This window comes from Equus quagga, chromosome 21 (genome assembly GCF_021613505.1).
Source record: "Equus quagga isolate Etosha38 chromosome 21, UCLA_HA_Equagga_1.0, whole genome shotgun sequence".
NCBI classification, from domain to species: domain Eukaryota; kingdom Metazoa; phylum Chordata; class Mammalia; order Perissodactyla; family Equidae; genus Equus; species Equus quagga.
In genome coordinates, this window is record NC_060287.1 from 32,922,198 (window position 1) to 32,949,749 (window position 27,552).

General features: G+C 42.2%; 1 protein-coding gene across 3 annotated transcripts in view; it reads right to left on the bottom strand.

Moving 5' to 3' along the window:
• Nucleotides 1-15,836, bottom strand: part of LOC124231428 (vacuolar protein sorting-associated protein 26C) — a 53,064-nt gene extending 37,228 nt beyond the window's left edge. For 2 of the 3 annotated variants that reach the window (XM_046648230.1, XM_046648229.1), the window contains exon 1: nucleotides 15,711-15,836. In XM_046648230.1, coding sequence (XP_046504186.1) covers nucleotides 15,711-15,767 — 57 coding nt within the window. In that variant the 5' untranslated portion in view covers nucleotides 15,768-15,836. The remainder of the gene's footprint in view (nucleotides 1-15,710) is intronic. The other variant, XM_046648231.1, reaches the window with a different exon arrangement.
• Nucleotides 15,837-27,552: the final 11,716 nt, after the last annotated feature.

Consider the following 27,552-nt stretch of genomic DNA (forward strand, 5'->3'; position numbering starts at 1 on the left):
CTACTACCACACGCAAGAACCGTGAGCCAGGCACACGCTGGATCTACAACCACACGCAGGAACCATGAGCCAGGCAAACACTGGATCTACTATCACACGCAAGAACCATGGGCCAGGCACACGCTGGATCTTCTACCACATGCGGGAACCGTGAGCCTGGCTCACGTTGGATCTACACCACATGCGGGAACTGTGAGCCGGGCTCATGCTGGATCCACTACCATAAATGGGAATTGTGAGCTGGGCACACTGGATCTACTACCACATGTGGGAACCATGAGCTGGGCACACTGGATCTACTAACACAGGCGGGGACCATGAGCAGCCACACACTGGATCAACTACCACAGGCAGGTATTGTGAGCAGGCCTGAAGCAAGTCACCACATAAACTGACCTCTCCCTAAGCTATCCATCCACATAGGGCAAAGTTTTTCCTGAGCTCTGGAACATTGTGCTTTTCTTGCTGGCATGATACGGTCACTTGTCAATTTGTTAATGCTCTTCTGAAACGGTCTGGCCTTAGTGTACTCACTGAGAGGAGAAACAGGTCAGCCCACGCAGCCCACGGCTAACAAGTGACTCTGTTTTCTGAACAGAAATTGAAACTTAGAAAACTAACTGGGGGTGGGGGTGGTGTCATAGATTTGTCTAGCAAAAGAACTGAATTTATATGTAACAGTTACCTGATAAAAAACCTGAATGAGATGAAGAGATATTCAGAGCTAGGGAGTTAAAAACTCCCAAAGCGTAGCTGAAAGGAAAATGGAAAGCAAATGGGAAACTGCATTCAACTTACAACCTTCCCATAACACCCCTGTGCCAATAAGAGAGCAGTCGGGGAGGACCGGCGTCGGGGAGGAAGGATGATGTCACCAACGAGCTTCCTGGCAGGTGGAGAGCTTGGACCTTCTGTGGAAGAGACCAGTGGGGCCCTGTCAACTCAGGCTGGGGCCACAGTGGGGAAGGAGTCAAAGAGGGGGAATAACAGGAGGGAAAGAGAGGTGCCATTTCCCCAAAACCTGCATGTGCTCCCCAAAACCTACGAGCTGCACAGCTGGGAGCTCAGCACTGGGGGACAATCACTGCAGGGATTAGGCGGGAGCCAAAGACTGCAGGTTTCAGCACACGGAGAGGGCGTGGGTGGTGACACAGGGCTGAACCCAGGACGACACAAGGTCAGGAGGTCTGGACTGGTGACTCAGCATCAAGAGGATGGCTGACGAAAACCCACCGCCCTGCCAGCGTCAGAGCAGCCTGCGGGGGGTCAAGGGCATCCATGACATGCTGAGACCTGTCCAGTGCTGCAGAGTCTAGAAACTGACACAGCCACAGCAGTCAGGCAAGCTCACCAAGGCTCAGGCCGGCACAGAGTCTGCTGCAACAAACACCAAATGGAGCGCTACAGGATAATTCGGAACACGCCTCTCACACATTATATAAGGGTGAGGTTGATTCGGGAGATGGGCCTTTTCAGGAGAATTAGATTGTCAGTGAGAAAAGAGACCCACTGAAAGCTTAGATGACTGTTTCCTAAAAGGTTCATTTACCTCCCACAAAATAGGATCCCTCCGAGCTCAAAGAGCTACATTTTCCTATGTAGATAGGCACCTGCAGCAGCATCTACTCCAAGTGACCGTTCATGTGTCAAGAATCCAGTAGCACAAAGCAGAATAGTCAGGCTTTGTTTTCATACCATCCTAGTTTTGCAATTTTTCTTCATAATAATGAACTATTAAGTATAGGATTTTTTCTCTTTCAATTTTTTTTAACAGGAAATAACTTGCAAACCAAGTAAGACCAAATGTAAATCTCGAGGTTCCTGTGGTAAGAGTAATCAGCCCACAGTGTATGAACCACTTATCATTGTAACCTGGCTATGCCAGGTAGTAAATCTCTTATTTATGTTTTTCACAACCATGATATTTGTGTCATTTTCATGAGTACGTGTGCTAGGATTTAAGAATGTAAGACATTCTGAATTTATAAAAACAAATGAATTTTATCTACACTACAAAAAACTTTACTGCGGGGTTCTTTTAACCAATAGGCTCCTCTAGCGCACTGGAAATAGAATTGACAATGCATTTGAGTCAATCTTCTTGATCAAGAACACATTTACTGCACCAAGCAAAGTACACAGCAATACTAAAACCACTCTCACCCGTCAGTGCCCAAAATGCGGTAATCTCTATCTGCTCTCCTCGGTCACAGGCCCTGCTTCCTCCAAATCCACCATGGGGAGACATCCAACAACCTGTAAAGCATCTCATAAGCACTTTGTTCCTCAATTATTTTACTGATGTTATATAATGGCTTATAACATTGTATAATTTCAGGTGTACATTATCATGTGTCAGTGTCTGTATAGACTGCATCATAATCACCACCAATAGTCTAATTTTTATCTGTCACCAAATATATGTGCTCCTTTACCCCTTTCACCCAACCCCCAAACCGCTTACCCTCTAGTAACCACTAATCTCTTCTCTCTGTCCATGTGTTTATTTTCCACATATGAGTGAAATCATGCACTGTTTGTCTTTCTCTGTCTGCCTTATTTCACTTAACATAATTCCCTCAAGGTCCATCCACGGTGTTGCAAACAGGATGGTTTTCTACTTTTTATGGCTGAGTAGTATTCCATTGTGTGTGTGTGTGTGTGTGTGTGTGTATATGTATACAAACACACACATCTTCTTTACAATCATCAGTCAATGGGCTCTTGGGTTGCTTCCACGTCTTGGCTATTGTGAATAATGCTGCAGTGAACACGGGAGTGCATAAGTCTCTTTGAGTTGTTGATTTCAAGTTCTTTGGATAAATATCCAGTAGTGGGATAACTGGATCATACGGTATTTCTATTTTTAATTTTTTGAGAAATCTCCATCCTGATTTCCATAGTGGCTGCTCCAGCTTGCATTTCCACCAGCAGTGTATCAGGGTTCCCGCTTCTCCACATTCTCTCTAACATTTGTTTTTCTGTCTTGGTAATTATAGCCATTCTGACAGGCGTAAGGTAGTATCTTATTGTAGTTTTGATTTGCATTTCCCCAATAATTAGTGATGTTGAACATCTTTTCATGTGCCTATTAGCCATCTGTATAACTTCTTTGGGAAAAATGTCTGTACATATCCTCTGCCCATTTTTTGATTGGGATTTTTTGTTGTTGTTGAGTTGTATGAGTTCTTCATATGTTCTGGAAATTAATGCCTTCACAGATATATGATTTGCAAATATTTTCTCCCAGTTGGTGGGTTGTCTTTTTGTTTTGTTCATGGTTTCCCTTGCCTTGTAGAAACTCTTCAGTCTGATGTAGTCTCATTTGTTTATTTTTCGTTTTGTTTCCCACGCCTGAGTATACATGGTGTTGGAAAGATGCGGCTAAGACCCATGTCAAAGAGTGTACTGCCTATATTTTCTTCTAGGAGTTTGATGGTTTCAGGTCTTACACGCAAGTCTTTGACTTATTCTGAATTAATTTTTGCATATGGTGTAAGATAATGGTCTACTTTCATTTTTTGCATGTGGCTGTCCAGTTTTATAAATACACCCTTTATTGAAGAGACTTTCTTTTTGCTGTTGTATGCTCTTGGTTCCTTTGTCAAAGATTGGCTGTCCACAGATGCATGGATTTATTTCGAGGCTTCCAATTCTGTTCCACTGATTCGTGTGCCTGTTTTTGTGCCAATACCATGCTGTTTTGATTACTATAGCTTTGCAGTATATTTTGAAATCAGGGATTGTGATGCCTCCACTTTTGTTCTCTTCTCTCAGGATTGCTTTAGCTATTTGGGGTCTTTTGTTGTTCCATATAAATTTTAGGATTGTTGTTCTACTTCCATGAAGAATGTCATTGAGATTCTGACTGAAATTGCATTGAATCTGTAGACTGCTTTAGGTAATATGGACATTTTAACTATGTTATTTTTCTAATCCATGAGAAAGGAATATCTTTCTGCTTCTTTATGTCATCTTCGATTTCTTTCCATGACGTCTTAGAGTTTTAAGTGTATAGGTCTCTCACCTCCTTCATTATATTTATTCCTAGATATTTTATTCTTTTTGTTGCGATTATAAATGGGATTGTATTCTTGAAATCTCTTTCTGTTAGTTCATTATTAGAGTATAGAAATGCAACTGATTTTTGTAAGTTGATTTTGCACCCTGCAACTTTGTTGTAGTTGTTATACTAGTTTTATGATGGATTCTTTAGGGTTTTCTACATATAGGATTGTGTCATCCACAAATAGCGAGTTTCAATTCTTCCTTTCCAATTTGGGTGTCTTTTATTTCTTTTTCTCGCCTGATTGCTCTGCCCAAAACCTCCAATACTATGTTGAATAGGAATGGTGAGAGTTGGCACCCTTGTCTTGTTCCTATTCTCAAAGGGATGGCTTTCAGTTTTGTGTTTTTAAAGATTGGCACCTGAGCTAACATCTGTCTCCAATCTTCTTTTTTATTTTATTATTTATTTATTTGTTTTTCTTCTTCTCTCCCCAAAAGCCCCCAAGTACATAGTTGTATATTCTAGTTGTGAGTGCCTCTGGTTGTGCTATGTGGGACACCACCTCAGCATGGCCTGATGAGTGGTGCCATGTCCACACCCAGGATCCGAACCAGCGAAACCCTGGGCTGCTGAAGCAGAGTGTGCAAACTTAACCACTTGGCTATGAGGCCGGCCCTGGCTTTCAGTTTTTCACTGTTGAATATGATGTTGGCTGTGGGTGTGTCATATATGGCCTTCATTATGTTGTTACTTTCATTCAATACTTATTTTATTGAGAGCTTTCATCATAAATGGACGTTGGATCTTGTCAAATACTTTCTCTGCATCTATTGAGATGATCATGTGGTTTTTATTCCTCATTTTGTTAACGTAGAGTATCACACTGGTTGATCTGCAGATGTTGAACCATCCCTGCATCCTTGTTACAAACCCCATTTGATCATGGTGTACGATCTTTGTAATGTATTGCTGTATTCAATTTGCCAATATTTTGTCAAGGAGTTTTATATCTGTGTTCATCAGCAATATTGGCCTGTAATTTTCCTTCTTTGCATTGCCCAGTCTGGCTCTGGGATCAGGATGATGCTGGCCTCACAGAATGAGTTAAGAAGTGTTCCGTCTTCTTCAGGTTTTTGGAATAGTTTGGGAAGGACAGGTATTAAATCTTCTTTGAATGTTTGGTAGTTTCTCCAAAGAAGCCATCTGGTCCTGGACTTTTATTTTGGGGGGAGGTTTTTAATTGCTGTTTCAATCTCTTTACTTGTGATTGGTCTATTCAGATTCTGTATTTCCTCTTGATTCAGTTTTGAGAGGTTGTAAGAGTCTAAGAATTTATCCATTTCTTCAGGTTGTCCAATTTCTTGGCATATAGTTTTTCATAGTATTCTCTTATAATCCTTTGTATTTCTGTGGTATCTGTTGTAATTTCTCCTCTTTCATTTCTAATTTTATTTACTTGAGGCTTTTTTTTTCTCTTGCTGAGGAAGATTCACCCCAAGCTAACATCCGTGCCAATCTTCCTCTATTTTCTGTGTAGGTCACTGCCATAGCATGGCTGCCCAAAATGTGGTATAGGTCTATGCCCGAACTGGGTCACTGAAGTGGAGTATGCCAAATTCAGCCACTGGTCCACAGGGCCAGCACCTCTCTTTTTCTAATGAGTCTGGCTAAGGGTTTGTCAATTTTGTTTATCTTCTCAATAAACCAGCTCTTAGTTTCATAGATTCTTTCTACTGTCTTTTTGGTCTCTATTTCATTTTTTTCTGCTCTAATTTTTATTGTTTTCCTCCTTCTGCTGACTTTTGGGTTTGTTTGCTCTTTTCTAGTTCTGTTAGGTGTAGTTTAAGATTACTTGAGATATTTCTTGTTTGTTGAGGCGGGCTTGTATTACTATAAATTTCCCTCTTAGAACTGCTTTTGCTGCATCCCATAAGAGTTGGTATGATGTATTTTCATTTTCATTTGTCTCCAGGTATTTTTTTGATTTCTCCTCTGATTACTTCATTGATCCAATAGTTGTTCAGTAGCATGATGTTTAGTCTCCACGTTTGTGACTTTCCCAGCATTTTTCTTTTTTTTTTTTTTGAGGAAGATTAGCCCTGAGCTAACTACTGCCAATCTTCCTCTTTCTGCTGAGGAAGACTGGCCCTGAGCTAACATCCATGCCCATCTTCCTCTATTTTATACGTGGGACGTCTACCACAGCATGGCTTTTGCCAAGCGGTGCCATGTCCACACCTGGGATCTGAACCGGCAAACCCCAGGCCACCAAGAAGCAGAACGTGTGAACTTAACCACTGCGCCACCAGGCTGGCCCCTCCCAGCTTTTTACTTGTAGTTGATTTCTGGTTTCATAGCATTGTGGTTGGAAACGATGCCTGAGATGATTTCAATCTTCTTAACGTTATCAATCTTCTTAAATTTATTGCCTCATTTCCCAGAATATGGTCTATCTTTGAGAATCTTCCATGTGCACTTAAGAAGAATATGTATTCTGCTGTTTTTGGATGGAATCTATCTATCTATACATATGAAGTCCATCTGGTCTAGTATTTCACTTAAGACCACTGTTTCCTTCTTGACACTCTGTCTGGATGATCTATCCATTGACGTAAGTGGGGTGCAGAGGTCCCCTACTATTATTACGTTGCTGTCAATTTCTCCCTTTAGGTCTGTTAGTAGTTGCTTTATATACTTTGGTGCTGTTGTGTTCGGTGCATATATATTCATAAGTGTTATGTCCTCTTGGTGGAATGTCCCTTTTATCATTATATACTGTCCCTCTTTGTCCTTCATTGTCTTTTTTATCTTGAAGTCTGCTTTGTCTGATATAAGTATGACAATACCTGCTTTCTTTTGCTTGCCATCTGCTTGGAGTATCATCTTCCATCCCTTCACTCTGAGCCTCTCTTTGTCTTTAGAGCTAGGATGTATTTCCTAGAGGCAGCATATTGTTGGGTCTTGTTCTTTAATCCATCCAGCCATTCTATCTTTTGATTGGAGAATTCAATCCATTTACATTTAGAGTGATTATTGATGTATGAGGGCTTAATACTGCTATTTTGTATCTCGTTTTCCAGTTGTTCTATACTTCCCTTGTTTCTCTTCTCTTGCATTCCTGACTGCCATCTTAGTTTGGTGGTTGTCTGTGATGGTTTTCTCACTTTTCTCTTTATTTATGATTTACGTCTCTGCTCTGATTTTTTGTTTAGTGTACACCCTGAGGTTTGTATAAAAGGTCTCACAGATGAAACAGTCCATTTTCTGCTAGCCTCTTATCTCCATTAGCCTAAGCACATTCCATCCCTTCCCACTTCCCCTTCTAAGTTACTGTTGTCACAAATTATTGTTTTGTATTGTGAGTTTGTGATTAAAATGTTTATAATTATTTCTTATATTTCCTTCCCTTTATCTTTTATGTTATAAATGTTTGCCAACTTGTTCTAATAAAGAGCTGCAATTTTCTGATTTTGTCTATTTATGTCCTTGCTCAAGGCTTTGTAAACATTTGCCTTTTGTTTCAGTTACGAGGGCATCCTTGATCATTTCTTGTAAGATAGGTCTAGTGGCAATGAACTCCCTCAGCTTTTGCTTATATGGGAAAGCTTTTATCTCTCTATCACATCTGAAGGATAGTTTTGTGGGATAGAGTATTCCTGGCTGAAAATTTTTGTCTTCCAGTATTTTGAATATAGCATTCCAATCTCTCCTAGCTTGTAAGGTTTCTGCTGACAAATCTGCTGAAAGCCTGATAGGCTTTTGTAGAGTATTCTCTTCTGCCATGCTGCCCTTAATATTTTTTGTCATTGACTTTTGCCAGTTTTACTATTATATGTCTTGTAGAAAGTCTTTTTGGATTGATATAATATGGAGTTCTATTGGCTTCATATACTTGTAGGTCTAGTTCCTTCCCCAGGTTTAGAAAGTTCTCAGCTATTATTTCTTTGAACAATCTCTCTGCTCCTTTCACCCTTCTTCTCCCTTTGGAATACCTATCATCTTTATGTTGCATTTCCTAATTGAGTTCGATATTTCTCAAAGAATTTCCCCATTTTTTTTAAGTCTTAGTTCTCTCTCCTCTTCCACCTGAAGCATTTCTATATTTCTGTCCTCCATAATGTGAGCTCTGTGTTTTAAGGTTTCTAGTTTTTTATCTCCTTCATTGTGTTTTTCATCTCCAGAATTTGTTTGGTTTATTTTACAGTTTCAATCTTTTTGGTGAAGTATCCCTTCTGCTCATTAATATCATTCCTGAGTTTATTCAACTGCCTTTTGAATTTTCTTGTAACTCACTGAGTTTCTTCATGACAACTATTTTGAATTCTCTGCCATTCAGATGCTAAATTTCTGTGACTTCAGGATTGGTTTCTGGAGAAACCTTTTCATTTTCCTTCTGCTCTGAAGTATTAATATAGTTTTTCATGGTGTTTGATGAAGTGATCCTTTGCTGGTGCACAGTGGTAGTATCAGGTCACAGATTCCATCTGCCACCTCTTGGTGGGGGTAGGAACTGTATTTTCTGAACCCGCCACATCTGCTGGAAGTTGTGCTGATAGGGTTCATCTGCGTTTGCCCACTGGCAGCAGCCACCTCGTGGGTCACACACACACACATGCCAGCGCTCTGGTGCGGAACTGCTGCCTTGGCTGGGGACTGGACAAAGTGGTGTATTAGGTGGGAGGGGAGTGGCACTTGAGTGCATGCACTGGCTGGCTCCACACTCACAGGCAGTTCTCCTGGGCTGCTGTGCTTGGTGGGGGCGCCCACGCTGTGGCTGAGCCATGCCACTCAGTGTGAAGCATTCCTGAGGGCCAGGCTGCAACTCTGAAAGCGAAAGTGTTTGTGCACAGGCCTGCCTGCTCTCCCGCTTCCTCTTACAGTCATGCACCAGCTGCTGCATGAGGACCCATGACCTAGATCACTGCCACTGGGGATGGGAAGAGGATCTGCTCACCCTTTCACACTCCTTCTCGGGGATCAAGTACCCCACCTTCAGATGCATGGCTGCATGGATCTCTCAGATGTTCTATTATACTTTGTAGCAAATCCTCTGTTGGTTAATGAATATCTATTTGGTTGTAACTTAGTGGAGAGAGACTAGGGGAACAGCTCACTCTGCCACGATGCTGACATCACTCTGATAAGCACTTATTATGCCATATGTGGGGTGTACTAACAACCTGATTTACATCAAAGCAGACAACGAGCAATTCTGACTGTGAACAGACACCATGGAAAAGTGTAACACCACCACCACCACCTACGCTTTAAGCCCCTACTACAAGTCAGAACCTCTAACGAATATCTTAAAATTCCATCTCATTTCATCCTCTCAACACACCCTTTGAGTAGGTATCATCTCCATCCAACAGATGAGAATGAAGATCTGGAAAAGGCACATAGAGTCCTAGACTTGGGAATAAAGAGACAATTTCAAATATTCACGCTTATCAGTGTTGCTGGCATGGCACTGAATTCTCCGAGCCTCAGTCTTCTCAATCATAAAATGGGGGGAAATGCCACCTCTTCAGTATTTGGGAGGGTTAAAGCAGTGTGGGAGTTGGAAAGGACTGTCCTAGTTTATGTTATTATAGAACAACATTAGCTAGGTTTCATCATGGGAAATTAAAACTTTTACTGGAAATACAGAATTAGGGACTTTTTATCACATTCCTGATAGTCTTATACCATACATGCGGCTTTGGAAACACAAGTCAAGTTTCTGGATTCCATGGGCAGCACTCTCAAGGAGAAGGTGGCTTGGCCACAATGCTTCAAGCTCTGAGGAAGAGTATATTCTGTGTAAATTGCGATGAAGACACCAGGGAATCACATTGTGGACAATTTTCTATTCCTGAATTAGAGAGAAGAGAACTGTATATATAGGAATTCTGAAGTCTCCATTCCCATATTTATTTGAATCATTTTCTTAAGAATGATCGTCCTAAAGTAAATACCAGTTATGGAGGATTCAACATGTAGCTTTAGAGGTATCTCAAATATAAATCTTACCGTCTACAATTTATATGTAGAACATTATTTCTAATTACAAAGTAAAATCTATAACATACCCATAAGACCATAGTTTTCCCTTTCTGATCAATGCATTTATAAAACTACTAGTCTTATGAATTTTGTTTAAATATTTTAAGGCTTCGACTATCATTTAATAAAGTTTTGGATCATATACCAAGTAGCAGGTACTGACGGGCCTAGGTATACAATATAAATAAACAAAATGTTTTAGTTAGGCAGACTCGTAGAATGAATTAATTTTAACAGAAGTTGATTGGTGCAATGATAGAGGTATAAATAAAATGTGTCAGTAACCTATTGAAGGTTCCTACTGAATTATAGGAAGTATTCCTGTGGTATTCTGTCTTCTCCTGACCATTGGACCTGACATTCTTCTGCTCCATCATAATCTCACTTTCTGGTTAAAGATACTCTTCTTGTGAGGAATTTTCTAAAATTTAAATATTAAATTTAGGAATTATTGTAAGCCTATGAGTGATAGTTGTTTCTGTTAACAGAAATTAAAACATACATTTCTAAACAACTCATGTGTCAAAGAAAAAAATCATAATTGAAATCAGAAGATATTTACGGTGTACAATTATAAAAATACTACAAATCAAATCTTGCAGGGCACGCAGCACAGCATTATATCAGGGTCTTCCCACATCCCACAGAGCATGAGCTTGCTAAAACATGAAGCCACAGCAGGGTCCTTTGGAGCAGCGTCTTCTGCCTGCTTCTAGGCAGAGTGCTTCTCCTTCTTCCAGTCTCTCTCTCTCCTGGTTCCCTGCCCCTCTCCAGCAGGACCTGGGTGAGGTTACAAGGGTGACTGCTTTATAAGAATTCACCAACCTATTAAAAATCAAACACTTGTGGGATGCAACTAAGGTAGTACTTAGAGGAAAATGTGTGCATTTTCAAGAGGAGGCTACAATTTAATAAGTCAACTTATGAGGTTTAAAAAACAACAACAACAAGAGCAGAATAATCTCAAGGAAGAGGGGAAATATTTTGGAAAGATGATAAAGTGAAGTCGCTTTTAAAAAGTGCGATCAAATTAGGTGAGAAGTGACTATAAATGATTGGGAAATAGAATAAAAGAAACCTTTTACTGCACTCAGACTGCTTCACAAACGTCTACGAGTTCTTCTTCACTTTGCTCCCACTGTCTACCCTTCTGACGGAAATAAACATGCCAGGTAGGGAGACAGACCCTCGCCCAGCACTTACATTTCAAAAGCAGGTTCAAGCATCACCACCTCAATGAGGCTCCCAAAGGGCCCTTCCCCCAGAACGATTATGCCCTACCTGGTGCTCATCAGATACCACAGATGCTCCTACTCAAGCACTTCATCACCTTTTGTTTCTATATTTACCTCCCTCTCTCTAATGATCTGTAAGCCTCATAGACACTGGTTGAATAAGTTTATTTTGATTAAATAACAATCTAAAAATGAAGGAGATTTATGAAGATGCAGTGATATGGAAAGGTATCCAAGATAAAGATACACCGTTGAGCAAAAAGAACAAGTTGTGTGTGTGTGTGCGCACACCTATTATTCATACGCAATGTCTGGAATAGTACACACAGTGTCAGTGGCTACCTCCAGGGACAGAAAACGGTGTCAGAAAGAGGCGGGAGGACTTGACTTTTCACTTTCCTATCTTCTGTAAAATCTTAAGTTGTTAATATGGCATGCATTACGTTTATATTTTAAAAAATGATTCGGCTATAATTTTAAAAACTCCATCATTTTGTCAATGAGAACCTTTTCCTAGGAAAAAACCAAAATGTCAATTTTAAACCCAATACATTCTCTCGTGTTCACAGCACATTTTCCAAGTAGAAGTCATTGCAGTTTTTTAAACTGAAATATTACAATGCTATTTATAGCTCTCCTAGGAAATTAATAACAACTATTTCTACAAATTCCTCCATTTTGCATAAAAATGGCCTTTCTTAGGGAAGTATTATAATAGTGTTGGATGGACTTTTTTTTTTAAAGATTGGCACCTGAGCTAACATTGGCTGCCAATCTTCTCTTCTTCTTCTTCTTCTCCCCCAAACCCCCCAGTACATAGTTGTATACTCTAGCTATAGGTCCTTCTGGCTCTGCCATGTGGGATGCCATCTCAGCATGGCTTGATGAGCGGTGCCATGTATGCATCCAAGATCTGAACCAACGAAACCCTGGGCCACCAAAGCAAAGCACACAAACTTAACCACTTGGCCACAAGGCCAGCCCCTGGATGGACGTGCTCTGAAACCTGACTGACCTCAGCTGGATGCCAGGCTCTGTCATTAGCTGGGTGATCTTGGGCAAACTCCTCAACCTGTCTAGGCCCCAGTTCCCTCATCAGTAAAATGGGAGTGACGCGGCCTGGTTGACAAACCCTACACCAGTGCTTCCCAAGCACCCCTGGTGGAACGTAAGTGCTTTATGTGGTTACCTGGACAAACGTGTTTCACCTGAATGACAATCACTTATGACCTTGGGATCAGGCTAACACAGGTGGAAGCCACCTCAAGCAAACCATAATTACAGGTACTGTGCTCTCACAGGATGACAGATGAGTCAAATCTTTAGTAACTGAAGCTTTACCAATGCTGTTGAGATGTATAGAGAAAAGTGAAAACTTGTATGTTATTAGTTCCACCGGTGGGAAAGAGAGGCCACCCCTCACACAACCATGGTGCAAACTACGCTTGAAACATACACTGTCCGCAGGCTCTGAGACCTCATCAAGCAATTAGCCAGCAAGGGTCCCACCACCGGGAGCTTAGGAAGCAGCCTGGACAGTGCTGGCCACCTATTCCACCTATCCTGAGTCACAGATCATCGAGTCCAACACATGAGTCACCGGCACATATGTCCAGGTGTGTATTTTTGTCAATTGATTAGATTTATAGGTTTAATAACTTTTGGGGAGGCTTTTAAAAAATATATAGCAACCATCTATTTAGGAAAAGTTTTAATGTTTTTTCTTTTACAATCGCTATATAAGGTCTCCTTTTAAAACGCATTTAGTGCAATTGCGTTAGTGTAAAATGCATTAAGTGTAAAAGTAACTGGAAGATTGAGAAACACAGCCATAAGCCAATCACCACGGATTCTGTTCCTGATGATGGCACCAAGGCAATTGATGTGCACAGCTGACACCACATTCAACTCCACCACCCACGAGGAGTGGTCCCAGTTGTGTAAGACATCACCTGGGACAACTTATGATTCCATTTACTGCATCTTTTCTAAATGTACTTTTCATTACTTGTACCATATTTAAAACCCCAGAAAACATCTCAGCTGGAGTAATATCTCTGAATGGAATGTGCTAACTTTTCAATGAAATAATGAGTATTAAAGCAAAATGTATATAGTCTCCTGCCTCGCCCAATTCTCATTTTGATATCTTCCGAGCTACAGAAAATTATGAGAATACAAAGTAGAGGAGACACGGGAACCCTCATACACTGCCGCTGGAACATAAAGTGGTGCAGATGCTTTGGAAAACAATTTGGTGGGTCTTCAAAAAGTTAAACATAAAGTTGCCGTATCACTCAGCAATTCCACTCCTCAATATATATCCAAGAGAAATGAAAACATATGTTCACACAAAAACTTGTACTACAACGTTCACAGCAGCATTATTCACAATAGCCAAAAAGTGAAAATCACCAAAATGTCCATCAACAAATCAATGGATAAATAAAATGTGCCAGAGCCATACAATGGAATATTATTCAGACATAAAAAGGAAGAAGGTACTGATACATGCTACAACATGTATGAATATTGAAAACTATGCTAAGTCATAGAAGCCAGCCACAAAAGGCCACAAATTGTATGATTCAACTTCTATAATTTACGATTCATTATAAATGAATTATGAATTATCCCATTCGTATGAAATGTCCAGAATAGACAAATCCATAGAGACAGAAAGTAAATCTGTGATTGCCAGGGGCTGAGACAGAGGGGGAATGAGGAGTGACTACCAATGGATACAGAGTTTCTTTTTGGGGTGATGAAAATGTTCTAAATTAGATGGTGGTGATAGCTGCACAACTTTTTGAACATATTAAAACCAGTGAATTCAACAAAGGATGAATTTTCTGGTATTTGAATTAGATCTCAATAAAGCTGTGAATTAAAAAAAAAGCAACAAAGTAGACCCATATAACTTTCAATTAGAGTCACTAATTATTGTTTTACCACATTTGCTTTCTCTCTTCCCCTCACATGTGCACACACACATACACAGTTTATGGCAAGATGGTTTAAAATTTAGTTATTGTGACACTTCACTCCTAAATACTTGAGTATGTGGAGTACTCTCCTACACAAGCAAAATACGAATACCACACTTGGGAAATTTGACACCAATACAAATCTATTATTTAATATACTCCTATATATCAAAAACTCTGCATTGTATTTGGTTGTCATATCCCTTTCGTCTCTTTTAATCTGGAAAACTTCCCCTTTTTTTCAGGCCATTGACATTTTTGAAGAATCCAGGCCAATCATTTCACAGAATGTGCTCAATTTGGATATGCTTGTTTCCTTATGAATTGATTTAGGTTAAAGATTTTTGGCAGGAATAGCACGTAGGTGAGCAGTGTCCTTCTCAGTGCACCATGCTGGAACCCTCTATTATTATGCCAGAATATATCGTCAGTTAGTCTTTTAGTGGTGACGGTACGGTGGTGGTCACTGTTGTCTTGCTTAGCATGGTGACTACCACATTCCTCCACTATGAAGGTAGTTTTTTCCTTTTGTAATTAATAATCTGGAAGGTGGTCATTTGAGTCTGTGTAAATATCAGGTTTCCCCAACCTTCTTGCACCCAAAGATTTTAGCATCCATTCATGATCTTTGCCTGGTATTCTACCCCGTTTGAGACTGCTCTGCATTTATGTGACCAACCACTACTCTCAATGTTATTTCACAGAGTATGAGAGCTAGCCGTGATTTCAAACCTGGCTGCACACTAGAATCCCTGCTATCTCTAGTACTGGGACCCGGGCAACCCCATTTAAAATTCCCCAGGGTGACTGATTCCGATGTAAAGGCTGACCTTCTCCGAGTTACAGGAACCTTGCACCATCCTCATTTTGCAAATAAAGAAACTGAGGCCCGAGGAGGTTAAGCGATTGGCCAGTGGTGCAAAACCTGTTAATGGCATAGTTAACATTTTCATTTTTTTGGACTTGCGTTTTAACATGCCATTCCTTCTGTATGTTCGTCAAAGAACAGAACCAGAGAAACGAGTAACTTCTGCACAGCGTTAGAGCTGACCACCGCCTGAAGTGCACATTTCTGCTTTCCAGGTGAGTCTGCCTTCCGGTCACAGAGCCCTGCAGTCATCTGAGGGGGAGGGGGCGGGGCGTGTGGTCACCGAGCTGCTCCGCCCTCAGCGCTCAGCTCAAACCCGGACCCGGGCCGAGCCAGATGTTCAAGGAGCCGGTTAGCGCTGCAGCCCCGGCGCCGGCCCCTCGGCCCCGCACGCCCCCGGATGCCGCGGCGACTCCGTCGGGGACCCTCCGTAGGACAGCCGGCCGCGCGCGGGACGCACCTGGCGGGACGCACCTGGCGGAGCGCCCCTGCCCCGCCCAGGGACACGCAGCACTGCGCGGGGCCCCGGAGACGACGGAACGTGCTGGCCCCGCCACCCCACTTACCCCAGCGTGATAAACCTTGTTCGCTCTTTTAATCTTAATGTCCAGGGAGGTCCCCATCTCGAATACTTCGCTGCGGGCGCCACTTCCTGCCTCGCGTGACCTGAGGGGAAAGAGGGCCGCCCCACCCCTCCGACCCGGCCCCGCCCCTTTCTCCTCTCCGCCGGCAGTTGCATCACGTGACCTCGCGCCTTGCGCAGGCTCGACTCCCCCGCCTTCCTCCTTCCGGCGCAGGGGCGGGCCTTAGCGCGGGCTGAGGGGCTGTCACTCTTCGGCCCGCCCCCGCCGGGCGTGAGGGGCGTGGCCCCAGACTAGCCCCACCCCTTCCGCAAAAAGAGCGTCACGACGCCGGAAATGCCTTCCTTCTCGCCCGTTTTGTAGAGGGAAGGGGAACTCGGCTCTCCCGGCGAGCACCGCGGCTGGGGGCGGGGCCGGGGCCGCGCGCGGATGCTGCCTGCGCAGGAAGGCTGAGCCTCCCGCCGCTGTCCTAGAGTCGGCTTTACGGCCGTGGTAACTGGGACCGGCGTCCCCTCCCCAGTCTTCTTCCTCTCCTCGTCGCTAGTCCTCCTCCACTTTCTCCCAGGGCTTCTGAAGACGGGGCGCCCTGTGTCCGTCCCCGGCTTGGCGGCACTCCCTGCCCTCCCCGCGGCCCCGCGCTGCCGGCCTGCAAAGCGCCGATTGGCGGGCGGCTCGGCTGCCCCGCCCCTGCCGCCGGGCCGGGGGCCAAGGTCTCAGGGAGCGCGGTGACCTCGCCCCACTCCGAGCCGCGGTGCCGGGTCACCAGCCGCCCGCCTCCGCGGGGCGCGAGGGCTTGTGGGTACTCCCCCGGCGCGCGCCGCGGACGGGTGTTGAATATTCATGATCGTGGGCAGAACGTGGGAAGGCGCGGCCCGCAGGCCCTGAGTCCCGGCAGTGCGCGCGGATGCAAACCCCGAAGCCGAAACGGAGCTGCCTGAAGTAGACATAAGACAGATACCATGTTTTGGAGGACTCTCCAAGCAGGGCATCAAGACAGTACTACGTTTGTTGAAATAAAATCTCTTGTAAATGTTTTAAACGGACTTTTTCAATAAATAGAGAGGTAACATTGCATTACTTTCATACATAAGTTAATGCAGTGAAGAAATGCTTTTTTTCTTCAAATTCCTTCGTTCTGATATCTGTTTTTCAAAGTGCATTACTTTTAGGATTACAGCAGAAATTCTCCGTAAAGTGATTTCATGAGTTAGCATTACGAAGGCTTCCCTCTTGAGAATGTAAGGTATTTTATAGGGCAACAGTGATGGTGCTGTAGCTGCAATTGCTTTTGAAGGTTGCTACATGTGGTGTTTCCCAATATTCAGGTCTCAGTTTTCAGCTGCCCTCTACCCTCAGTCCTTCCGTCTCTGTCTTGGATATCTTCCTGGCAACTCAAACTCAGCAATTCTAGAACAATTCTTTAGGGACTTAATCACGGTCTAGTCTATTTGCGATTCAAGGAGTGGATCCCTCTCTACTAGACTCACCCGTCGTTTTCACGTGGTAAGATACCAATTTCAGTAGACGATGCAGGGAAACAGGAGAAGAAACCCTTTACACGGGTCCACATTCTGGACTTTGTAGCTTCAGCAAACCCGCTTTATACTTACTTTGCAGCAGAACATTCCTGTTCCTCCAGGACAGGTATGCCATATTTTACCCATCTTTGTAGGTTGTACACAATCTTTATGGAATGCTGATGCAGTGCACAGAGCTTTAGTTCCAGCAATTATCAATGTAATCTGTTGAGTCAGCCCAGTGTAATGACTTCCAAACATGAAACAGTCCAGTTTTCTCCAGGCACTGCTCTTTGGAATCTTTTCTGTCCCTTAACCACACTTAGGTGACACTATAACTTTCTGGTCAATTTCAGTTTCTAAAAATCAGACCATGTCAAAGTGTCAATCTTATGGCTTCATTGGGGCCCTAAATCCTTAGTGGGGTGGGAAGGCACAGGTCATGGTTCTGACTCTCAGACGCTTCCTCAACATTGTTGAAGGCCTGGCGTCTGTGTTGAGACGAGAATCTCTTAACAAGCCACTGCTGGAATTCTCTCTTAGTGGTTCCTTACTTCTCCGGATAACTGGCCCTTGTTTGAAACTCCTTTCAGGGGCACATATGGGAAGGCCCAGTTGGCCTTCCCCTCCATTCTTTTCCGTGGGAGTTCTATCTCCAGCTTGATCTTTTCCATCACCCTACTGCCAGCACCCAGTAGTACACCCAGTCTCCTGGATGAGGGTCCAGCAAGACAGCTCAAGACCATTTATCTTCCACAGAGTCCACCTGACACATGAGAAACACACATCGTTGCCACACTAAAGGGCTGCTGGAGGCTGCCCCATACCCTCTCTTCTCCACCCTGCCTTGTCTCTTCAATCTTCTTGTTCCCTCCTGAAATACACACAGGGTGAATCAGCAAGAATGCTGACTAGTCAGATTTGCAAGCAGGGAATGGAACACCAGCCTCCCCTTCCAGGAGGCCCCACTGATACCCAGGAGAGATTATTTTACTGCCTCCCCCTCTGCATCACTTCCCACCAGAAACACTATACTCTCCACAGTGCCAACTGCCTCCTTTCATTCCTTCCCCTGCTTTCCTTTATAGACTGAGAGGAGGATCAGGAAAGTATTTGGTGGAAGTGGGGCTAGATCTATAGCTTTTTGTTAAGCCCTGGGGAAAATGTCTGGCCCCACTGTAGGCATCTTTCATTAGAAGATGGGATAGTATGCCTGTTGTTTTTAGCTGTGAGCCTAGTTTCCATTCTGGGACAATAGGAGAGGTCCCACTAAATGTCTTTTAGTGGATGCTGTGATGCTCTGCCCAGACCCTTCTTTCAGGACTGAAGGACGTGTTCCCTGAGCTGCTCAGAGTATTAGTCTCAACAGCTCTCAGCTAAGTCACGCTTCAAAACTTGCCCTCAGCTCAATAAAACTGCTCTGCCCAAAGTCATGGTCCCTTTTGCAAGACAGCCCAAATCTAATAGCTAGTCAATTTGGGACATAAAGACCTCTTCCCCTCACCCCAGTTTGGGACAACTCTAAAAGACAATTCCACTTCCAAAGCTCCCTATATTAGTTATCTATTGCTGCATAACAAACTACCCCCAACAATTAGTAGTTCAAAACAACAGACATTTATGGTATAGTGTCTATGGATCAGGAACTCAGGAATGGCTTCACTGGGTGGTTCTGGCTCAAGGTCTCAGGTGGTTGCAGTCAAGATGTTAGACAGGGCCACAGTCATCTGAAGGCTTGACTGGGGCTGGAGAATCCTCTTCCAAGATACCTCCGTCAAGTGGCTGTTGGCTGGAGGCCTTGGTTCCTCACCATGTGGCACTCTCCACAGGCTGCTTGAGAGGCCTCACAGCATGGCAGCTAAACTTCTCCCAGACCAGGCAATCCCAGGGGGAGAGTAAGCCGGTAGCTTCAGTGCTTTGTATGACCTAGGCTCTGAATTCTCACATTCACTTCTCTTCTGTTCGTTAGAAAAGAGTCACTAAATCCAGCCCACACTGGAGGGTAGGGGTACTCAGCTCTGGCTTTGGAAGGGAGCATCACACAATTTGTCGATGTATTTTAGCCTGCTCTGCTCCCGATGGATGGGGAGCCTCTGTTGTGATCGCATCATTCAACTTTTCCCTCTGCCCAACCCAATCCTGCACCCTCACCCCTATCCCTCCATACCTGTTCATCTGGAGAGCACCCCTTAATCTGCTTTCTGTACCTCCATCTCAGAGCCCGCCTCCCAGCAGGCCAACCTGCAACAGTCTTGTCACACTAGTTTCCTGACTCAACTTCTCTGAGGCTCAGTTTCCTCATCTGTAAAATGATCTCAGTATCTTCATTACAGGGAATTGACGGGCTTCATAACAGCTCATGTATTTACCAAATAGGTGCTGTGGGCCGAGCACTGTTTTAAGTACTTTAAATGCATTAACCTATTCCATCCTCATAACAATCTCATGAGAGAAGAACAATTACTATTGCCTCATCTTACGAAAGGGAAAAACTGAGGCACCGAAAGAGTGATGTCCTTGTCCAAGGCCACATAGTGACTAAGTGGCAGCCACCCATGTGGATTCCAGAGCTCGCATAGGCAATCACCAATCTCCATGCTACACAGGTGTGCACATCAACCACCTGGGCTTAGAGTAAGGGGGCACGTGATTGTCATTAAGAGGCTGGGCAAAGGACTGCCAACTAAATGTGAAAACCAGGCAGAGGTACAATGTCACAGTCAAAGGCGATTCCAAAGAAAAGAATGGGATCATTTTATCAATTGATAGTGAAGACACAGTAAAAAACCATGGCAGAATAGTATAGTGTATTAGTGTCCTCGGGCTGTTGTAACAAAGTGGCACAAACTACACAGCTTGAAACAACGGAAATTATTCTCTCACAGTTCTGGAGACTGAAGTCTGAAAACAAGGTGTCAGTGGGGTTGGTTCCTTTTGAAGGTTCTGAGGGAAGGTTCCGTTCCAGCTCTCTCTCCTTGCCTTGAAGATGGCCATTCCCCTAACCCCCCAAGTCTCTTCACACTGTCTTCTTTTTACATGTCTTCATCTTCACATGACATTCTCCTTCTTTGTGGGTCTGTCTCCAAATTTTCCCATTTTGTAAAGACACCAGTCATATTGTATTAAGACCCACACTAATGACCTTGTTTTAACTTGATTATCTTTGTAAAGACCCTATTTCCAAATACTGTCACATTCTGAGGTATTGGGGGTTAGAACCTCAACATATGAATTTGGTGGGAACACAATTCAACGTGTAACATATGCAACAAAATATATAGAATTATATATATACAATATACATAATATATACGATAATATGTTATTTAGACATATAAAGATAAATGGACAGATATAGTTAGTAGAAGATTTTACACAACACAGTCTATCAGAAATTAAGTGGATAAAAAATAAAGACAGTGCATTTTCATAAAATAATTAAGAGTTATAATTAACAAATAAGATAGAATCACAGGGAATTTACCTTTTCAAGTGTCTATGATGCATTTCTAAGCATTGATTGCATGGTAGGCCACAAACAAAATCTCAAATTCAATGAGCTAAGTATAGTCCAGATACTTTAACCATCAAAAGTTTAACTACTTGGAGATTAAGACATACTTTCCTGAATATATTAGGTCGAGGAGCAAATAAAAATGCAATAACCAAAGTGTAAATGCTTCATACCAAAACCAATAGGATACAGCCAAAGGAAGAATCCTCTGAAAAATTGCTAGAAAAAGAGTTTAAAAATTTGGTCAGAGCCCAACTATATGATATCTGGCATTTTCTTTAAAATAACTCCGGGAGGAGTGGGGAGAAGGAAGAAGACGGGAGGAGCTGTGTTTGGGGCAGGGCAATGGGCGAAACAGATGTTGATAATTATTGACACTGGTCGATGGGGATATGGAGCTCTATTGAACTACGTCTCTACTTTTCTGTACGTTTTCATTCCATAATAGAAGGAGACAAGGTAAACATATGCAGTAGGATAATATTTTTGAAATATTTCCTCAAGTATTTTCTTTAAGATTTTATTTTTCCTTTTTTCTCCCCAAAGCCCCCCAGTACATAGATGTATATTTTTAGTTGTGAGTTCTTCTAGTTGTGGCACGTGGGACGCCGCCTCACCATGGCTTGATGAGCAGTGCCATATCCGCACCCAGGATCCAAACTGCAAAACCATTTAGCAGAGCGTGCAAACTTAACCACTTGGCCACAGGCTGGCCCCAGCTCAAGTATTTTTTATGCCTTGTAATTCCTAGAAGGTGCTCCCCCAACTCTCCCTGCATCAAATTTATACCCTGAATCACAAAATGTGTGATAAAGAGCACTTTCCCAAAGATATGAAATGTGTCTGTCTAGGGGAAGGGGTATGCAAAGAGAATAGAGCAAAATAGATCCTGGGGGGGCGGGGTGGGATCTGCCTGCCTGTCCTCTGCAGTCAACATCCCACTTAGGGACAGGGATGGGGATGGAAAGGGCTATAGGAAAGGATAGAAAACTCAGAGACTGAGCCAGAGTGAAGGAGCAGAGGACCAGAAGATCCGGCAAGAGTGAGTTGCAGGCTGAGTCAGCCGTGAGGAGAGCTCAAGCGTCCTCTAGCAATCCCACTAGCGTGGTGTTGCCTGTGCTGAAATGGGACTGCAAATTACTCCAGCTGGGACCTTGGCCATGGTAAATGGCATTTTGCAACCATGTGCTTCTCCCCATCCCAGGTAGAATACTTCAAGGAGAAGGCAAGAAGGAGAATGGGGATGCAAAAAGAGAATGTTAAACACTATCACTTGAGTTCCAACAGAATAGTAAAATGGATTTTTTCCCCCACCCTCAGCAAAAATGGTTGCTGGAGAGCTAAACTGGGTTAATTTATAGAGAAATGAAGACCGTTACTTTTTTGGCCGTTTATGTGTTGTGCCTGTAAATTTTAGAACAGCTACATGTACAAAAATCAATAGGCATTTCTATTTAACAGCAACAACCAGCCAGAAAATAAAATGAAAATAGGGATTGTATGCTCAATAGCATACAATAAAAATATAAAATGCTGGGAGTAATTTGAATGTAATATAGGTTTGAGTTATGTGAGTAAAGCTATAAGGCTGAATTAAGAAATATGAAATATGAAAAATAGAGAGATGTACAGTGTTTCTGAATAGGAAATATAAATACTTTAAAATATCCAGTCTTATAAAATTAATTTTTAGGCTTAATTAATTCCTCTCCATATAATTTTTACTGAGAAAATTTAATGAAATTATATGAAAATTCTTCTGAAAAAATAATGGAATGTTAAAAAATGACATATCTTTTTTTTTTTTTAAAGATTGGCACCTGAGCTAACATTTGTTGCCAATCATTTTTTTCCCCCTTCTTCTCCCCAAAGCCCTCCAGTACATAGTTGTATATTCTAGTTGTAGGTCCTTCTGGCTCTGCTATATGGGATGCTACCTCAACATGGCTTGATAAATGGTGCTAGGTCTGTGCCCAGGATCTGAACCAGCAAAACCCTGGGCTACCGAAGTCGAGCATGTGAACTTAACCCCTCAGCCACAGGGCTGGCCCCTGACATATCTTTTTAAAAAATTAATTGTAGAGAAAAGAGCTCTATTAGGCATCAGATGTAGTAAAGCTTTGATTTAAAACAGCATCATTTTGGCATAAGATCAATTGGACAGAATAACTCAGAACAGATCCCAATATATTAGTATATAAGATTTTAATATATGGTAAAAAGTGTTATCACAAATTTGTAGAGAACAGAGGATTATTCAGTAAACAATATTAGACTAAGCAGCTTGATATTTAGAAGAAAAATTCATTTAGATTTTGCTATCATACCATAAATCCCCTGAGCCCCCCAAATGCCTAGTTACATTAAAAAGTTCAGGAAACAATAGAACAAGTTAAGCATAGACTTAATGGAAGATGTGAAAAACCTGTGTGAGAAAAACTACTGAAGCCTGGCAGAATATCTAACAGTGGACATGAAAGGAAGGAAAAGTGTGCCACGTGCTTGGATGGGAAGGTTCAACATCACCAACATGTTAATTTTCTCCTACTTAATTTATAAATTTAAAGCAATACCAATAAAGCTATCATCTTCTCTTTATTCCTGGAGCTAGGCAGGTTGATTATAAAGTTTATTTGGAATAATAAGTAAGCAGGAATAGCCAGAAAAAGTCCCAACAAGAAATGAGCAAGTGGGGAAAGGAGGAGCCTGGGCCATGTTGTACAGATATCATGATGCATGTGTGACTCGCTTTAACCAATAGCATGTGGTACAGATATCAGCACATGTGACTCGCTTTAACCAATAGCATGTGGTACAGATATCAGCACATGTGACTCGCTTTAACCAATAGCATGCAGTACAGATATCAGCACATGTGACTCGCTTTAACCAATAGCATGTGGAAGCAGTTCTGGGCCTGAAGCTTAAAAGGGCCTGACAACTGTTGCTTTTGCACTTCGGGAGCTCTGAGAACCATGTAAGAAGCCCTGAGACCCTACTGGACAGACCATATTGAGGGGCTAAAAGGAACCCGCAGGCTCTAAGACCAGCCTTCCTGCCATTGCCTCCAAGGGTCCGACACATGAATGAAGTCATCTCAGATGTTCTACCCGCTCTGCCATCTGACTGCAGCCACATGAACGACACAAAGCAAGACCAGCAGAAGAACCACTCAGTGGAGCCTCAGGACTCCGGGACTGCGGAAAATAATAAAATCACTATTGTTTTAAGCCACTATGTTTTGAGATGGCTTGTGATGTAGGAAAGGTGACCAAATCACGTTTAACTTCAATAAAGAGAAAAGACAGAACAGTGTAAGGGAGACAGAGATGGAAGCCAGACTTCTCTGAATGTATCATGCCACAGAATTTTGACCTTGGAACCATGTAAATGTTTTAGTTAAGTAAAAAAAAAAAATTTTAATTTAAAAAATTAAACCACACAAAAGAGAGAGAAGATTCAATTGAATCTGGAAAACTTCAATGGGGTTGGGTAGATGTGGAAGACTTTCTAACTGAAGATTAATTGATAGAAAAATATCAGAGAGAAAAAAGAGAATGAATTTAATATATATAAATTTTTACTGTGCATGAAGGGAGAAAACCCGTAATAAAAAGGAAAGAACATAATGGGAAAGCTATGCAACAAACATGACAAGCAAAGATCACATCTTAATTATAGGGAATATATTAGTTTTCTAAAGCTGTATGACAAATTACCACACACTTAGGGACTTGAAGTGACACACATATACTAGCTCAAAGTTCTGTCAGTCATAAGGCTGGGGGGCCCAACCCACTGGGTGGCTTCTCTTCTTAGGGTTACACAGGTTGAAATCCAGGTGTATGCCAGGCTGAGCTATTATCTGGAGGCTCTGGAAGCATCTACTTCCATGCTTACTCTGGTTATTGGCAGAATTCAGTTCCTCGTGGTTGTAGGACTATCAGCAGGGACCATTCTCAGCTCTTGGAGATCTCTCTCAGGTCCTTTCATGGGGACTCCTCTATCTTCAAAGCCAGCAATGGTACATTGAATCCTTGTCATGCTTTGAATCACTCTGAATTCCCTTTCTGAGACTACCTGAAGAAAATTTTCTACTTTTAAAGGGCTTATGATATTAGATTAGGCCCACCTGGAAAATCTCCTTATTTTAAGGTTAACTATGCCACATAACATAACATAATCTTGTAAGTGATATTTCATCATATTTACAGTTTCCACCCACACTCAAAAGAGAGGGAGTTATACAAGAATGAAGGTCTTTGAGGGTCATTTTAGAATTCTGACTGCCAGAGGGGATAACATTCAAAACTATGAGAAGAACTCTAAGACACAAGAAAAGAATGACATTTGCAAAAGGGGAAATTAAGTAGTAAGCAGACATTTGGAAAAATGTTTAATTTAAAAAAAAAATACTAGTAAGACTATTCCATTTCACATGTTAAATTAGCAAAACATACTCAATATTGGCAGATATGTGGTAAAACGTTTGCCTTCATTGATGTTAGCAATGTGAATGGTACAGCACAGGTAGAAAGAAATTTGGCATTATGTACTAAAGCCTTTAAAATGTGCATGAAGGCTTTCGGAGCAGTAGCCTGGTCTGCAGGAGTGCCCACTGTGCCACTGTGTCCACACCCTTGGGAACACTCCCCACTGAGGGGTGCAGCTCAGCCCCAATGAAGGAGCCCCCACCAAGTACAGCAGCTCAGCCAAAATGCCCAAGAATGCAGAGCCTGTCTGTATGTGAAAGAACATGCCCTTCACCTTCCACCTAGCATACCAGCTCAGCAGGTCCCCTGCTGAGTGCATTGGTCCCACACCAGAGTGACACACCAGTGGAGCACAGAGGCCCTGCCTGTGAGTGCATGTGTGACCTGCCAAGTAGCTGTGGCCAGCACGTTAACACAGAGAAGCCCTCTGGCACAACTTCCAGCAGATGGGATGGGATCAGAAAACACAGCTCCTGCTCCCCCCACCCCCACCTCCAGCAGTGGCAGGTGGAATATGCAGCCTGATACTACCACAAATGCACTGGCAAAGGATCAATTCATCAAACACCATGAAGAACTATGGTAACACTTCAGAGTAGAAGGAAAATGACAAGTCCCGAGGAACCAGTCCTGAATTCATGGAAATTTACAATCTAATGACAGAGAATTCAAGATAGTTGTTATAAAGAACCTCAATGAGTTACAAGAAAAACTTAGAAAGATAGTTCAATGAGCTCAGGAATAAAATTAACGAGCAGGAGAACTACTTCACCAAAGAGATTGAAATTCCAAAAAAATCTAAACATAAATTCTAGAAATGAATAACACAATTAATGAGATTAAAACATAATCTACAATCCATAAAAAAATAGAGCTGACATTATGGAGGAGAGTTAGTGATTTAGAGGATAGAAATATATAAAATATATAAAATGCTTCAGGTGGAGGAGGAGAGAGAACTAAGATTTCTCAAAAATGAAGAAATTCTTCAAGAAATATCCAACTCAACTGGGGAAAGCAACATAAGGATTATAGGAATTCCAGAGGGAGAAGTGAGGGAGAAAGGAGCAGAGAGCTTGTTCAAAGAGATAATAGCTGAGAACTTCCCAAGTAAGACACTGGGCTTACAACTACATGAAGCCAATAGAACTCTTAATTACATCAACACAAAAAGACCTTCTCCAAGCCATATATTAAAACTGGCAAAAGTCAACAACAAAGAAAAAATTTTAAGGGCAGCAAGGCAGAAAAGAATAACCTACAAAGGAACCCCTATCAGATTTTCATTAGATTTCTCAGCAGAAACCTTACAGGATGAGAGACAATAGAATGATCTGTTCAAAATAGCGATAGACAAAACCTTTCAGCCAGGAATATTCTATCTTGTGAAACTATCCTTCAGATATGATGGAGAAATAAAAGCTTTCCCAGATGAACAAAAGTTGAGAGAGTTCATCACCACTATGCCTGCCTTACAGTAAACATTGAAAAGAGCCCTCCTATATGAAACTAAAAAGGAAAGGTTTACAAAACCTTGAGCAAGGAGATAAATAGGTAGAATCAGAAAAATTGCAGCTCTATATCAGAATAGGTTAGAAAAAACTTAAATATAACATAAAAGACAAAGGAAAGGAAAGCATCAAAAATAACTATAAACACTTCAGTTTAGTCACAAACTCACAACAACAACAAAAACAATTTGTGACAACAATAGCACAGAAGGGGAAGACGAAAAGGATGGCTAATGGAGATAAGAGGCTATCAGAAAACGGACTATCTCATCTATGAGATCTTTTATACAAACCTTATGGTAACCACCTAACAAAAAATCGGAGCAGAGTCACAAATCAAAAATAAAGAGACAACTAAGAATATCATCACAGAAAACCACCAAACTGAAATGGCAGTCAGAATTACATGGGGGAAAAAATGGAAATATAGAACAAATGGGAAACAAGAGGTAAAATGACAGTATTAAGCTCTCATTTAGCAATAATCACTCTAAGTGTAAATGGATTGAATTCTCCAATCAAAAGAAAAAGAGTGGTGGCTAGACAGGTTAAAAAACAAGGCCCAGGGGCCAGCCCCATGGCATAGTGGTTAAAGTTCAGTGCACTCTGCTTTGGAAGCCCAGGTTTGCAGGTTTGGATCCTGGGAAAAGACCGGCATCACTCGTCAGCCATGCTATGGCAGCATCCCACATGCAAAGTAGAGGAAGACAGATGTTAACCCGGGGCAAATCTTCCTCAGCAAAAACAAAACAAAACAAAAACAAGACCCAAAAATATGCTAGCTCCAAGAAA